This window comes from Hippoglossus hippoglossus, chromosome 23, assembly GCF_009819705.1.
Source record: "Hippoglossus hippoglossus isolate fHipHip1 chromosome 23, fHipHip1.pri, whole genome shotgun sequence".
Classification (NCBI taxonomy): Eukaryota; Metazoa; Chordata; class Actinopteri; order Pleuronectiformes; family Pleuronectidae; genus Hippoglossus; species Hippoglossus hippoglossus.
Window position 1 is genome coordinate 8,571,540 of NC_047173.1, and position 12,590 is coordinate 8,584,129.

At 42.5% G+C, this 12,590-nt stretch overlaps 1 protein-coding gene across 1 annotated transcript; it reads left to right on the forward strand.

The window, feature by feature from the left end:
• The first annotated feature begins 2,025 nt into the window (after nt 1–2,025).
• On the forward strand, nt 2,026–8,188 carry ifrd1 (interferon-related developmental regulator 1). The gene is made up of 12 exons (XM_034578691.1): nt 2,026–2,270; nt 4,363–4,467; nt 4,834–4,915; nt 5,113–5,237; nt 5,404–5,561; nt 5,721–5,771; nt 6,054–6,232; nt 6,342–6,450; nt 6,674–6,808; nt 6,963–7,091; nt 7,387–7,482; nt 7,606–8,188. Exons 1-12 carry the CDS (start codon nt 2,240–2,242, stop codon nt 7,690–7,692), a joined length of 1,287 nt encoding a protein of 428 aa, XP_034434582.1. The 5' UTR covers nt 2,026–2,239; the 3' UTR covers nt 7,693–8,188.
• The last annotated feature ends 4,402 nt before the right edge of the window (nt 8,189–12,590 follow it).

A 12,590-nucleotide genomic window follows, 5' to 3' on the forward strand; every position in this document is an offset into this window, starting at 1 on the left:
CTGAAATACAAAAGAGGCTTTTCTTTTGCAGGCCAAGCTGTGAAATGCACAGTAATGCAAATCTGAAACGGTACAGTATATGAGTATCACGGTAATTGTAATGTTCCCTGGGATGATGAGGCGTCTTCTGTCTTCTACAAAACAGAATCACAATTATACTTATTCAAACCAGCGAAACTACTTTGGAGCCCATTACCATTGGATTGTGATTTTGCCAAACAAGCATTTCAACTTTTAGATTATGAGAAACCAACTTTACGCTGCATTAGTTCATGAGATTTGCTGTTTACTGCGATGCCGCTAAGCTTATGTGAAACAAGCTGGAATTGATTCTCACTCACAATCTTGGTATTAGAATAAATCCATAAGTCCTTGCGCCTCTGTAAATAAAGCGACAAGACTGAAGCCATGTTGGGTTTGTGTGGGGAATAAAAACATGTATATTTCTTTCTTCTAAAAAGGGACGACATTAAAATAGATTAGTTTATCAGCCGTGCGTGTTGAGGAAAATGTTTCTGGTTGTATTTGCCTTTATTTAAACACCCAACAAAAGATGAAAATGTTTAGATAGAGGACATTTACTTGAATGGATTTGCAGGCCACTCGTGTTAATTGCTCTCTACAATACAATGACGAAAAACATCATTGTTTTTAATGATAATAGAGCAAGAGCAATTGAGTTTTTGAATGTTCTACTGCATTACATTGAACAATGAGTCCATTCCTCCTGTCGTGCAGATTGTTATTTAGCTTATTGTGTCTCATTTATGGAACTGCCGCTTTGTATTTAGTTGCTGTTTGCATGAGTTAAAGGGTAAAAAGGACGACATACACCTACATTTCCCTCAGGATCATCACAGAGCTGAGCTTAAAGTGCACCTTCACTAAATTGATAGATACTGAGGACAGAATTAATTGTAGAGTAATCCTGTTATTTTGTCTACCCCAGTATGTAAACATTATTAAGTGTATTCTGGATCGTACATAAATCTTGGAGAACTGAAAAAATGCTGTTAATTACAATACAGCATCACATTCTATGAAACATTATGTAATACAGCACTACAACTGTATCAGAGGAATCTTTTAAAATGACTGCATCATAGAGCCCAGTGCTAACAGTGTCAGCTGCATCACAGAGCCCAGTGCTAACAGTGTTACCTGCATCACAGAGCTCAGTGGTAACAGTGTCCGCTGCATCACATATCCCAGGGATAACAGTGTCAGCTGCATCACAGAGCCCAGTGGTAACAGTGTCAGCTGCATCACAGAGCCCAGTGGTAATAGTGTCAGCTGCATCGCAGAGCTCAGTGATAACAGAGTCAGCTGCATCATAGAGCTCAGTGATAACAGAGTCAGCTGCATCACAGAGCCCAGTGATAACAGAGTCAGCTGCATCACATAGCCCAGTGGAAACAGTGTCAGCTGCATCGCAGAGCCCAGTGATAACAGAGTCAGCTGCTTCACAGAGCTCAGTGATAACAGTCACCTGCTTCACAGAGCCCAGTGGAAACAGTGTCACCTGCTTCACAGAGCCCAGTGATAACTGTATTAAACTGCGTTAGTTAGACTGTACATTTTATTTCCTTTATTCTATTAATAATTGTAACTAATCATCTGTTGTTGTTGTTTTATTGTATTTGTGCCAGCAAAGCTATCAATACAAGTTTAAAGTTGTGTCAGCTCCATCAGAGAAGCCATTGATCTGAACCACAGAGTAACAGTGGAACTTCTCATCCACAACACACATCCACAACACAACTCTTGTATAAGTTGTATAAAGCGATGTCTTCCAGTTTGTATCATATATAAACTCCTGTTTGATATGTGAGATTTTTCTATATATAAATATACAAACTCTGAAGCATGTGTTACATCAGGAGAAAGTTATGATGACGTCTCACGGTGTGTGTGTGTGTGCTCGCTGCATCACGCGCGAACACACGCGACGCCCTGTTCCCGCCCCCTGATTGGTCAGCGATGCCGGGAAACCTCCTCGTGACATGTCCGCCGGTATAAAGCTCCGCCGCCGCCGTGTGTGCACGCAGCCGTAGTGTATGAGGAAAATGTATCGTCTCGGCCTCCAGTCTTTCTCCCAGATCGCTCTCCGCTCCTGTTCGTCCTCTGCGCCGCGGGAAGGTTTTCATTTTACGAGACAATACAGTAAAAGCTGGTCGTGTATTGGCTGATTTTGGATCAAGAGGTTTCTGTTGTTTTTCCGCCTTGATCCGCCCGGAAGATGCCGAGGACCAAGAAAAAGCACAGCCGAGGTGAGTGTGCCGAGCGGCCGCGGTTCTCCGGCCTTGCCCCGTTTCGGCTGACGGGAGTTGTAGTTCCCTTTCGCGCGGGCAGTCCATTGACCGGAGTGGAGCGGGTTCGCGGCGAGGACTACAAAAGATGGAGGCTGGCCTACGTCAAAACAACAAGCGGACTAGCTCGCGGTCGGTCACACAAAGCGAAACCTGCTTCCACGCGACTACAGTGTTTACCTTCATATTTGTGGACACACTCGTTTAACAGCCATTACATGTTTTATTTATTTAACCATAGCCTCCAACAGCTGCTGCACTTTGTACGCTAACAGCAGCTAGCTTAGTGTCAACTAGCTAGATGTAGCTTTGGTAGCTAGGTAACTAAATGCCAGCTTATCTCGTTGTTATTAGCATTACAGAGGAATGTTTTGGCAACAGACTTTAGCTCACAACTCTTACAACGTGACTTCTTTTTGTTTACACGCTGACCTCAGTTAAACTTTAGCCTCACGATTAGCTCCTGCTGTTGGCGTTAGCTCACTTTAAGCTAGTTTGTGAGGCAGAAAGCTTGTTTGTTTCGTGGTTATTATCGTTTCCACACAGTGGGCGGACATGTTGGACTCCAGACAGCGGGGAGGAGAAGAAGAGGCGGCGCCCGGTTCTCAGAAATCAGCTGTAGTGTGTGGAGGGGGTTCGAGAGTCCACGTCAACACTAAACACACATGGATTAAATGGCCGATTTGAATCTGATGGTGTTTCCTGTAGCTCTGATCGTGGTTTGCATAGTTGCTCTGCATCCGTGCTTAGTTTTGAGTCCTGTAAATCAAACCGTAATACGTTTACGTGAATGTCTACCAGAGGTGAAGTCAGGTCATGGCACGGACTCCTGTTCAGTCTGCTTTCAGTGCACAACAGTGTCTGCTAAATATGGTTTTTTTTCTTCAGTTAAATGTGTTTCTTAATAAACTTGAGATAGACTAGCATTTAGTAGAAAGCATTTTCTAACCAAGGCCCAACAATCCCCATATGGAACCACATTTAGATAAACTAGATCCAGATCTTCATTCTTAAATATCAGTGCCCTAAATGTTTTGTTTTTTTAAATCAAGATCTGAGTTATTCCATGAGAAATGTTGAAAAACACCCTACTATAAGTGTTTATTTTCCTACAGCAGACAAAATCTTCACGAATGTTTGTCTCAAGGGAAATATCAAATTGACCTGGAATAGAGAATAAGGGGGGGGGGGGGGGGGGGGCATCTAAAACCCAGTCAGACACCCCCCTGATCTGGATCCGCAACATTTGAATTGACTCCTTCTGGAACCCACAACATCCTTTCATGTTTCAAGCTTTATGAAAATGGGTTCTGTAGTTTTTGCATAACTCTGCTATCTACCAAACAAATGCTGATGAAAACATAATCTCCTTGGGAGAGCTAATCATTTTAAGATTTGGAAAATTACCAGACTGATTTTCACACCCACTTTGCTGCTAGTTTTCAAACCCCTCTAGTTTTCAGGAACACTTTTTTGAAATAATACACAAAGACTGGCCACTATACAAGTATTGTGTGTTGAAGTGCCTGTTGTCTGCAGTTTTTCATTCCAGAAAACAATCTTCTAACTGTGAGTCATGTATTGTAATGATAATCACATGCACCATCTGTGGATGCTGAAAACTGGCTTCTGTCTGTCCCTGCATGACACGTGGATGCTGACTCTTGTGTTTATGGAATGTGCGCAAACAGCACTTGAATCTTCTGAATAGCAAATGCAGTGGTTCACTGTGTTTCTGTCATGCCACGTCTCTTAGTTCACCGTCTGCCGCCGACCCACGCAAGACGACGAAAGCAATGTTGTGTTTACACAGCAAATAGACGTCCCCCTGACCCAGATGACGTGGTCACGGTGTATTTTCATGTGAGATATTGAAAAGTACAGCAGGATAAGGTGTGCAGACAGACATAAACTGATTAGATAACAGCAGCTTTTGCCACACTACCTGTGTGGAGCTTGTGTTATGTAATGGACTTTCACAGACCTGCTGCCCTGTCCTAACACATTTAATTTGATTAGGCCGAATTATATCTCCTGTTCTGTTTCTTTCCAGGGGGGCACAATGGAAATGTGCAGCCCTTCAGTGATGAGGACGCCTCCATTGAGACCCTCAGTCATTGCAGCAGCTTCAGTGACGCCACCAGTGTAGCGGATGACGGTAGGTTTGTGTGTACATTACAGCTGGGTGTGCATTTGTCTGTATTACACGTGCTCATCCTGTTGCTGCTGCCTGTTGGTGTTCATCTGTTAAGCATTTATCATCAAACAGGAATGTACTGGATGGCTGGAATGTACGAGATATCTCTGGGTTTGAATCTTTTGCTGTAAAGTTTCTTATTTGAAAATAAACTGTCGCGTAAACAACTAAAAACTCAAATTTTGGTTTTGTCCTCCAGAACGTTGGAGACCACCCACTCATAAAACTTCAGCTCCTCTGTTTTTTGTCAACAAACCTTTTCTACAGTTACTCTTTGTGCACACCAGCAGGTGAGCGTGCATTTAAAACGTCCGTCTGTGTCTCTAGGTGGAGAGGCTAGTGAAGATACAGCCCAGGAGGATTTTCAGTACAAGCTGAAGGGCTTCATAGACAGCACGGTGGATAAGAGGTAAAAACCTGGCCCCTTTTCACCCCCAGTGTAAACATGTTTTCTGATCACAGCATACAGATTATAGCAAACCTGAGCAGGTAATGGGAATAAGGACTTTGTGACAATTGATGACATGCATCACTCAGGTTGAAATTGGAAGTGAGATTTAATCATTTTGTATAATGACAACAATGAATGTTTGTATGTTTCCTCAGTGCTAAGACCAGACAGGGGGCACTGGATGGGCTTAAGACGGCAATGGCCACACGGATCCTGTATGAGTTCATCTCTGACAGAAGAATGACCATCACAGACAGCATCGAACGCTGCCTTAAGAAAGGTACCTGAAATGAATTCAGTCGTCAGCTGTTTGGTGTTGCTCTTTTCTTTGTCTGAAGGGAATTGGAAGGCTGGGGTTTAATACACAAAGTAAATAGCTTTTGTACTTGTGCTTTACTACTTCAAAATTCTACTTGTCTCATAATGCCCATCCCTCTCGTTGTCAGGTAAAGGCGAGGAGCAGCGAGCGGCAGCGTCTTTGGCCTGCCTGCTGTGTATCCAGCTGGGCTCGGGCATCGAGAGTGAGGAGGTGCTGAAAACCCTGAAACCAGTCTTCAAAAACATCCTGGCAGACGGATCAGCCAACATACAAGCCCGACAGGCTGTGAGTACATGGTTTATATTTTGATGATGTCTGCAGATACCTTGGAAAAATGCATCTTGGATAAAGATGCTGTAAAAAACGGTGTGCCTGCATCTGTGAGCTTGTTAAAGTAGAATTTTCACTGAAAATTCAGCTGAAATGTCTCTGTATCTGTCATAGGTGGCAACAAGTCTGGGCCTGTGTACTTTAGTTGCAGAAGATGACATTTTGGTAAGTTTCTGATCACTTTTGAAGTATTTATTTTAGTTGTTGACTTAAGCTTGAGGGCAAGACACAGTAAAGTCTCTTTTACAGCCTTATGTCGGTCGTATTATTTGTGCTTATCGATTCTGACATTTTGCCTCCTCCTGTTTTAACATTCATCATCTCAACTGTTCTGGCAGCTGAACTCTGTACCGCCTGGAGAAATTAGTCAGAAATGATAAACCTGTTATGATAAATCTGTTATCTATCAGCTTTTATGTGCTTGCTGATCACCGCTTCTTGCTTCAGGACGTGCATGCCACCATGGAGTGCTTTGAGAACCTGTTCTCCCGGTCCTGTGCGAGGACGGATGGTACATGTCCTTCAGTCAGTCCGCAGATGAGCCAGCTGTACACCAACGCCCTGCTGTCCTGGGCGCTGCTGCTCACCATCTGCACCGCCAGCCAGCTCAAAGACATCCTGCGCAAGTACGACCCATTGTCGACCTTAACATTAAGTTTCTATTTCACTGCAACCATGAGACGCATGAGCATATTTTTATTAACATTTTAAATGCATGTGTGTGTTGTCGTGCAGGTACCTGCCCAAACTACCAAAGTTGCTGGAGAGTGAAGATGTCAACATGAGGATTGCTGCAGGAGAGACCATTGCCCTGCTGTTTGAGCTGGCCAGAGACATGGACTCTGTAAGTTCACATCTGTCCCACTTCATCTCCCACTGCTTATCATTACTACAGTCGGCTAAATTACTGTTACATGATGCAAAGGCCACTGTCATGTTAGTCTTTTCTTTGACTAATCTGCATGTTTATACGACTCTGAATTTGATAAATGGTGTCTGCTGATTGCGATTTCTAATTTTTTACATTGGACTTGAATCCAGAATTTCTATCATTTGTCTCCCTTCAGGATTTTGAATTCGATGGCTGGGAGGAACTGTGTGATAAACTGAACTCGTTGGCCACAGACTGTAACAAGCACAGAGCAAAGACGGACAAGAGAAAGCAGCGCTCTGTGTTCAGGGACGTGCTCAAGGCTGTAGAGGTAAGTTTGACAGAAGCTTGTGTTTACAGCTTTAACTCTGAGCTTTGATTCAGATTCTGTTCTTTGTCAGAAAGAAGTTGAGAGGAAACTTTTCTTTTTTGAATGATCCGTTTGTGGCCCTGGATATTTCTCACTTTCCTCCATGTCTTTCCAGGAGGGTGAATTCCAATCTGAGACCATTCGCTTCGGGACAGAGCGCATGACCATTGATAGCTGGGTCAGAAAGAGGACGTATGACGCTTTCAGAGAGTTTGTGGGCTCTGGGATGAATTACCACCTACAGGTATCTTTCTAATGACTTGATAAATATCTATATGTCTCACTGCCAAACTCTAAACTGAAATAGGCGCTTCTACACGAAGATAATGTAAGATGATTGTAAAGAAGAAAAAAACTATTACAAGTAGTACTGGCTGTGGAAAAGTGACATTTCACAAGTGAAGATGAGAGAATTGAACACATTTCACAGCATCTAAAAGTAACTTCTTACTGCTGGTTAGATTGTACTTCATGCTTCTAAAAAAACAATTCTATTAACAGTCAGCATTAAACAATAGATTTCTTTTTATTTGATTCAGGGAAATGAATTCATCAGAGACGTGTTTGAACTTGGACCCCCAATACTGGTTGATGCCGCCACAATGAAGGCCATGAAAATATCTCGCTTTGAAAGGGTACGTACAATATACAGGTTACTGGTGTTTATTTATATGTAATTTAATTTGGACCCGTAGTGACTTTATTATGCCTCTGCGCATATTCATGACACAAATCCCATCTTATTTTTTTTTCTTCAGCATCTGCACAACTCTGCTGCATTCAAGGCTCGGACCAAGGCCAGAAACAAGTTCAGGGACAAGAGAGTGGATGTAGGAGAATTTTAAGTTTAATATTTTTTTGACTCTAGTAACCTATTTATCATGCTTCCCTGCTTTTTTAGATAAATTGTTCACATGTGTTCTCCCCTGAAATCATTCGAGTCTCTAACACTCATATCAGACACTCTGCTCTGTAAAGGACGAAGCACTTGTTTTTATACAGTAGCTACATTTCACATCTACAGGAGGCGAGTGTCAGGGTTTTGGGTGGAGTCCAACCTTAATATATTCGCACATTAACTGTGGTGTTGTACATATAGTGTATTTGTTTTCTCCTCATGTTGATATTAATTTTGTGGCCTTTTTCTTTGGAGCGTTGTAATAAGTTATGATTTTTGTGAGCAATTGTCTGGCACTATGTATTTCTCTTTAGTTAATAGTAAAAAACATGTAACTGTCCTGTTGTATTATGTTTCACTACCTTGGTAAACATTAAGTTGTATTTTAGTATCAGGTGTGTAATTTAAAGACAAGGGTGGAGAAATAAACACTAAAGCTGTAACAGGTGTTTCTCATATTTAAGTTACGAGATGTACTGTGCCTAACGGACACATCCTCTCCATTGATTGGATGTGTTGGGTCAAAGATCACCTGAAATGAAAATGCCAGCAGGTTTTTGGAAGGTGAGAAGAGGATTTTAGTTTTAAACCAGCAAGAGAAGCTTCTCTTTCAAATCCTGGCAGATAAAGAAATGTCATTTGAGCAGGGGCACAAATCTTATTAGAGTTCAGCCAAGGTAACGTTATGGTGAGGGTGACTGAACAGTACACCCATGCCTACTGTGCACCTTCCCAGATAGATCTGAGACTGAATGTTTGAGGTTACTGTTATGGCCGTCTAAGAAAAGGCTCTCTTAAGAAGTCGAAAAACTCATTTAAAACAAATGAGAAACCATAACCAACTTCAACTAAGATTAACAAAATGACTGACGGGGATAGGCCCAACCCACAATGCATCATAGGATCTGGGGATCTTCCTCTAACATGACCAACATCAGAGGTAAACCCAGTGGCAGATCTTTGATATTTCTGAATCGGCGGGGCTTTACACATCCATGCACAATTCCTGATTCAGTAAAGTGCACATTTAGTCCTTGTGTACTTTTAGCTCTATTTCTTTAATCAACGCCACACATCATTGAATATATTTTGAAACCCAAACAAGCAACATGGAGCTGCTCCACAACTTGGTAAAGTGGATCATTAGTTAGTCCACTAGTGTTGTCGTCATGCCTCCTTTTAGGACTTTTCATTTACAGGTAAAATGTCTTCTGCCGTTATGGTACTCTAAAACCAGATGTGCGACAGATGTGTAATACGTTCCTGTCCAAATTCAGTTTTTGAATGATCTGATTTGTCAAATTTTCATAAATAAAATGAAAATGCTCGTCATCAGTCATTTGGATCCTCAGATATCAGACAGTTGTTGTCCTGTAGTGAGCCTGATGCACCAGCACTACCCCCACAATGTTGATCATAGTGTTGTGACCGGAAGTGTCAACATGAATAAGACACCATCTTTGTGTCCTTGCTAATATACAGAGTAGTAGTAGTATTTAGACTAGATACATTTGTTAAAGCTTTACATGATTCTGCTGAAAGTCTCGTTGTTTTTGCAGTGCCACACCCAAATGACTTGTCTTCATCTCCCTGACCTCATACTTGTGGGCTGAGGCTGTCACGAAGCCTTCTTTTAAAAATGACAATCGATCACCAAATACTGCGGCATCAGTCCAGTTTAGCGGCACGGGTTCGATTCCGGTCTGTAGCCCTTACCTATCCCTTTCCTTTGAGCTCGTTGTGATCAAGAAGAAAGTTCTAAACTGAACAAAGGTTCACTGATTACACAGACTCCTTCACTTCTTAAATGTCATACTTTGGGAGGATGAATTTTAAGCAGGTAGAAGTTTACTTTTTTCTTAGGGTTTATGGATTTGGGCTTTAAAAAGAAGCCTTTATTAAAGTGCTGTTGCTTTAGTATATTTTTTCAGGTTGGTCCATGCACTGTAGACTTTTTCAACAATTTCGACATAGAGGACTTGATGCAGGATTATGATAAAAGTATTGATCTCACATAAACACTAACTAGATCTGACTGTTTTTGGAGATGGTTACCAAGGAAATGTAAACTTGTAAGTGCCATGTCGAAACAGGTTTGAATTGATACAGCGTCCAAAAACGCTAAAAAGTGTGCTCTACTGATTGAGCGTTGCTTATACACATGTTGCTCCTATGTCTACACACACCTACATTACCCACAATACAAAAAGCCAAAAAATGTCATGGCTGAGTTTGGGGGTGATGTACAGGTAGCAGAGATGAGGAGTGGACTGCAGAGGTCTCCCAATTTAGTTTTCTCATTTTTACATTTGTACTCTTCAACCACAACCGACCTTGTCAAGTGACAGTGACGTCAATCATTCTTAGATCCTCTGTAGTCAACAGCCATCCATCCAATCCCAGCATACATTTGATGCCAACAGAGAGATAACCAACAACTAAAAGACTTTATACAATTATTTATTTAATTTTACAAATGCAGTAGACTTCTCCAAGACCCGGCTGGTTTTAATTTGCTGACTCTGACATGTTAAATTGGTGGCGTTTGCCTTTTAAGATGATACCTTCCTGCATCATCACTTTTGGCCACCCGGGGGCAGCAGAAACAAGCTGCAAACACAACACTGGCATATTACTGTATCTGCTGGGCAGGTAGCCTTTGTACAGTGGGTTGAGCAGAGTTTTTCTTTCCCTGCATCTGGACCCAAAGCATTAGAGCTTTGGCCATTCATCCTAAACAATGAGCTGAAAGAAGTAGGAATGCCCTTCAGAGCTGCTCTGGGGTCCTCACTCCCAGCAGCCCCTCTCATACATACATAACCATTTAAATAATAATTAATAAAAAAAATATTGATTATAGCAGCCTTAAACCAGATTATACGTTTCTGCAATAATTTGACTTTTGTTATTAAACATCATACTAATTTCAGAGTTAATTTGGTGGAACAAATTTCTCCCATCATTTGATTAGGTCCCCGTTATCTCGGACACAGTCAGGTATAGAAAGGAATGTGGAGAATGCTAATGGCCCATTGTTATTATTCCCATTTCATCACAATCGGTTCCACACAAAGAACCGCCAACACGATGCAATTAGGAGGGATAATTGAGGATCAAGCGAGCGAGAGATGTGATAAGGCATTTTCTGTTCAATCACTAATTAGTTTTGTTTTGTGTTGTTACGTGCCTGATGCAATTTGAGGAGACTGAACGCTCTTGTTCCGGTAGCTCCTGGACTCCTCTGTTGTTTTGCTGAGTGCGAGACGAGAAACTGCGCTGGAAACTGCAGCGTAATATATCTACCATCCACTGTTTGATGTGGTTGTTATGGTTATGAACGTTCGGTTGGTGCCAGTTGACCTCTCAAGGCAATTGATTTTACCTGGGATGCCTCTCATTCGAGTTAATGTAGTGTAATGTGACACTGTGTTGGTGAGCCAGTCACTAGACTGTCCCATTTTGAAGGCTTTTTCAAATATGTCTTTTCATCCCAGAGAAACTAAGGCTCCAACAGGTGGCTCCCTCCCGGCACAACCTATCCCAGGAGTCATTGCATTTTGGTGACGAACTGTAAGAGGTAATGGCACAAGCAACGAGATGTCCGATGCTTAAGTATCACACTTCAACTCTACAGCTAACGGTACACATAAAAAAAACTAAGGGGCATTAAAACTTTCTCGTCATGTCCAACATAGGCTCTGTTGCTAGGCAACAGCAATAAGGGCTGGACGAGCTGGTGACTGCGATCACGGAGCCTCTGTAGACCGGACCGTCTCATTTAAGTTTGGCCTTCATGGTCTATGTGTCTCACGAAGACCGCCTCCTTCGTGTGCCGCATAGACTCCAACCGCCCCTGAGTTGAGACACAGCTAATTGCAGGAAAAAAGGGCCTGAAGCCAAACCAGTGAGCTAATGACACACACACACACACACACACACACACACACACACACACACACACACACACACACACACACACACACACACACACACACACACACACACACACACACACACGTGTTTACTATGGCACTATTTCTTCACAAGTGCCTGATACTGACACCAGTGTTCCTCCCACATACAGTATCCCTCCCTTTACTCCTCCTCATTCTTCTCCTCTCCAACCTCTCCTTTTCCTCCTTCCCCCCATTTTCTCCCCGGAGCGAGGCGCGTGTACAGTAGCTATCACAATGAAAAATGGATCGAGAGATAAGCGGCACTTTGTCACCAACCGAGCGCTGTGTGTTCTCTATCCCAACATGCCAAGGGGCTTGTTGTGGTGACTGATAAAATGGCTGCTGCCTCCGACGACTACAATTACACTGCGTACATACATCAAGAAGATCATTTATCCAGCTCTGCCACCTTCTCGTGCACTGACGCGTCACACGGTGGCTGCGGCTGTAAATTTAAGAGATTTTTTTTTTCTTTGAACATGAATAAACTCAAGTCTTGAAGAAAAAAACTCAAACAGCGTCTCCTGCTCGTCTGCTTATCTGTGTCGGTCTCCAGGGGAAACATCATCCTGCATCAGATCAGCTGTGGAATAATCAGGTAGCTGTGGAGGTGCAGAGATAGCACACACACACACACACACACACGTGCTCTGAAGGAAATCATTGCCACTGCAGGAACATGATAACCCTGGAGACAACTACCCGGTGTGTTTGTAGTGAACACAGATGTGTGTCAGCATCACAATACAGAGCATTATTTTACAGGTTCACTGTGTAGGATTTAGCGACAAATTGCAACCAACTGAACATCTGTCGCCTCACCCTCCCAAGCATGTAGGAGAACCTATAGTGGCATTCAGTTAACATAAAATACAAAGAGGCTCTAGAA

Excerpts from the sequence above, each read along its gene's own strand:
- ifrd1 (XM_034578691.1), top strand. The coding sequence starts at position 2,240 with ATGCCGAGGACCAAGAAAAAGCACAGCCGAG. Across the intron at positions 4,916-5,112 it reads GACAGCACGGTGGATAAGAG|TGCTAAGACCAGACAGGGGG; the intron begins GTAAAAACCTGG and ends ATGTTTCCTCAG. Across the intron at positions 5,238-5,403 it reads CGAACGCTGCCTTAAGAAAG|GTAAAGGCGAGGAGCAGCGA; the intron begins GTACCTGAAATG and ends TCTCGTTGTCAG.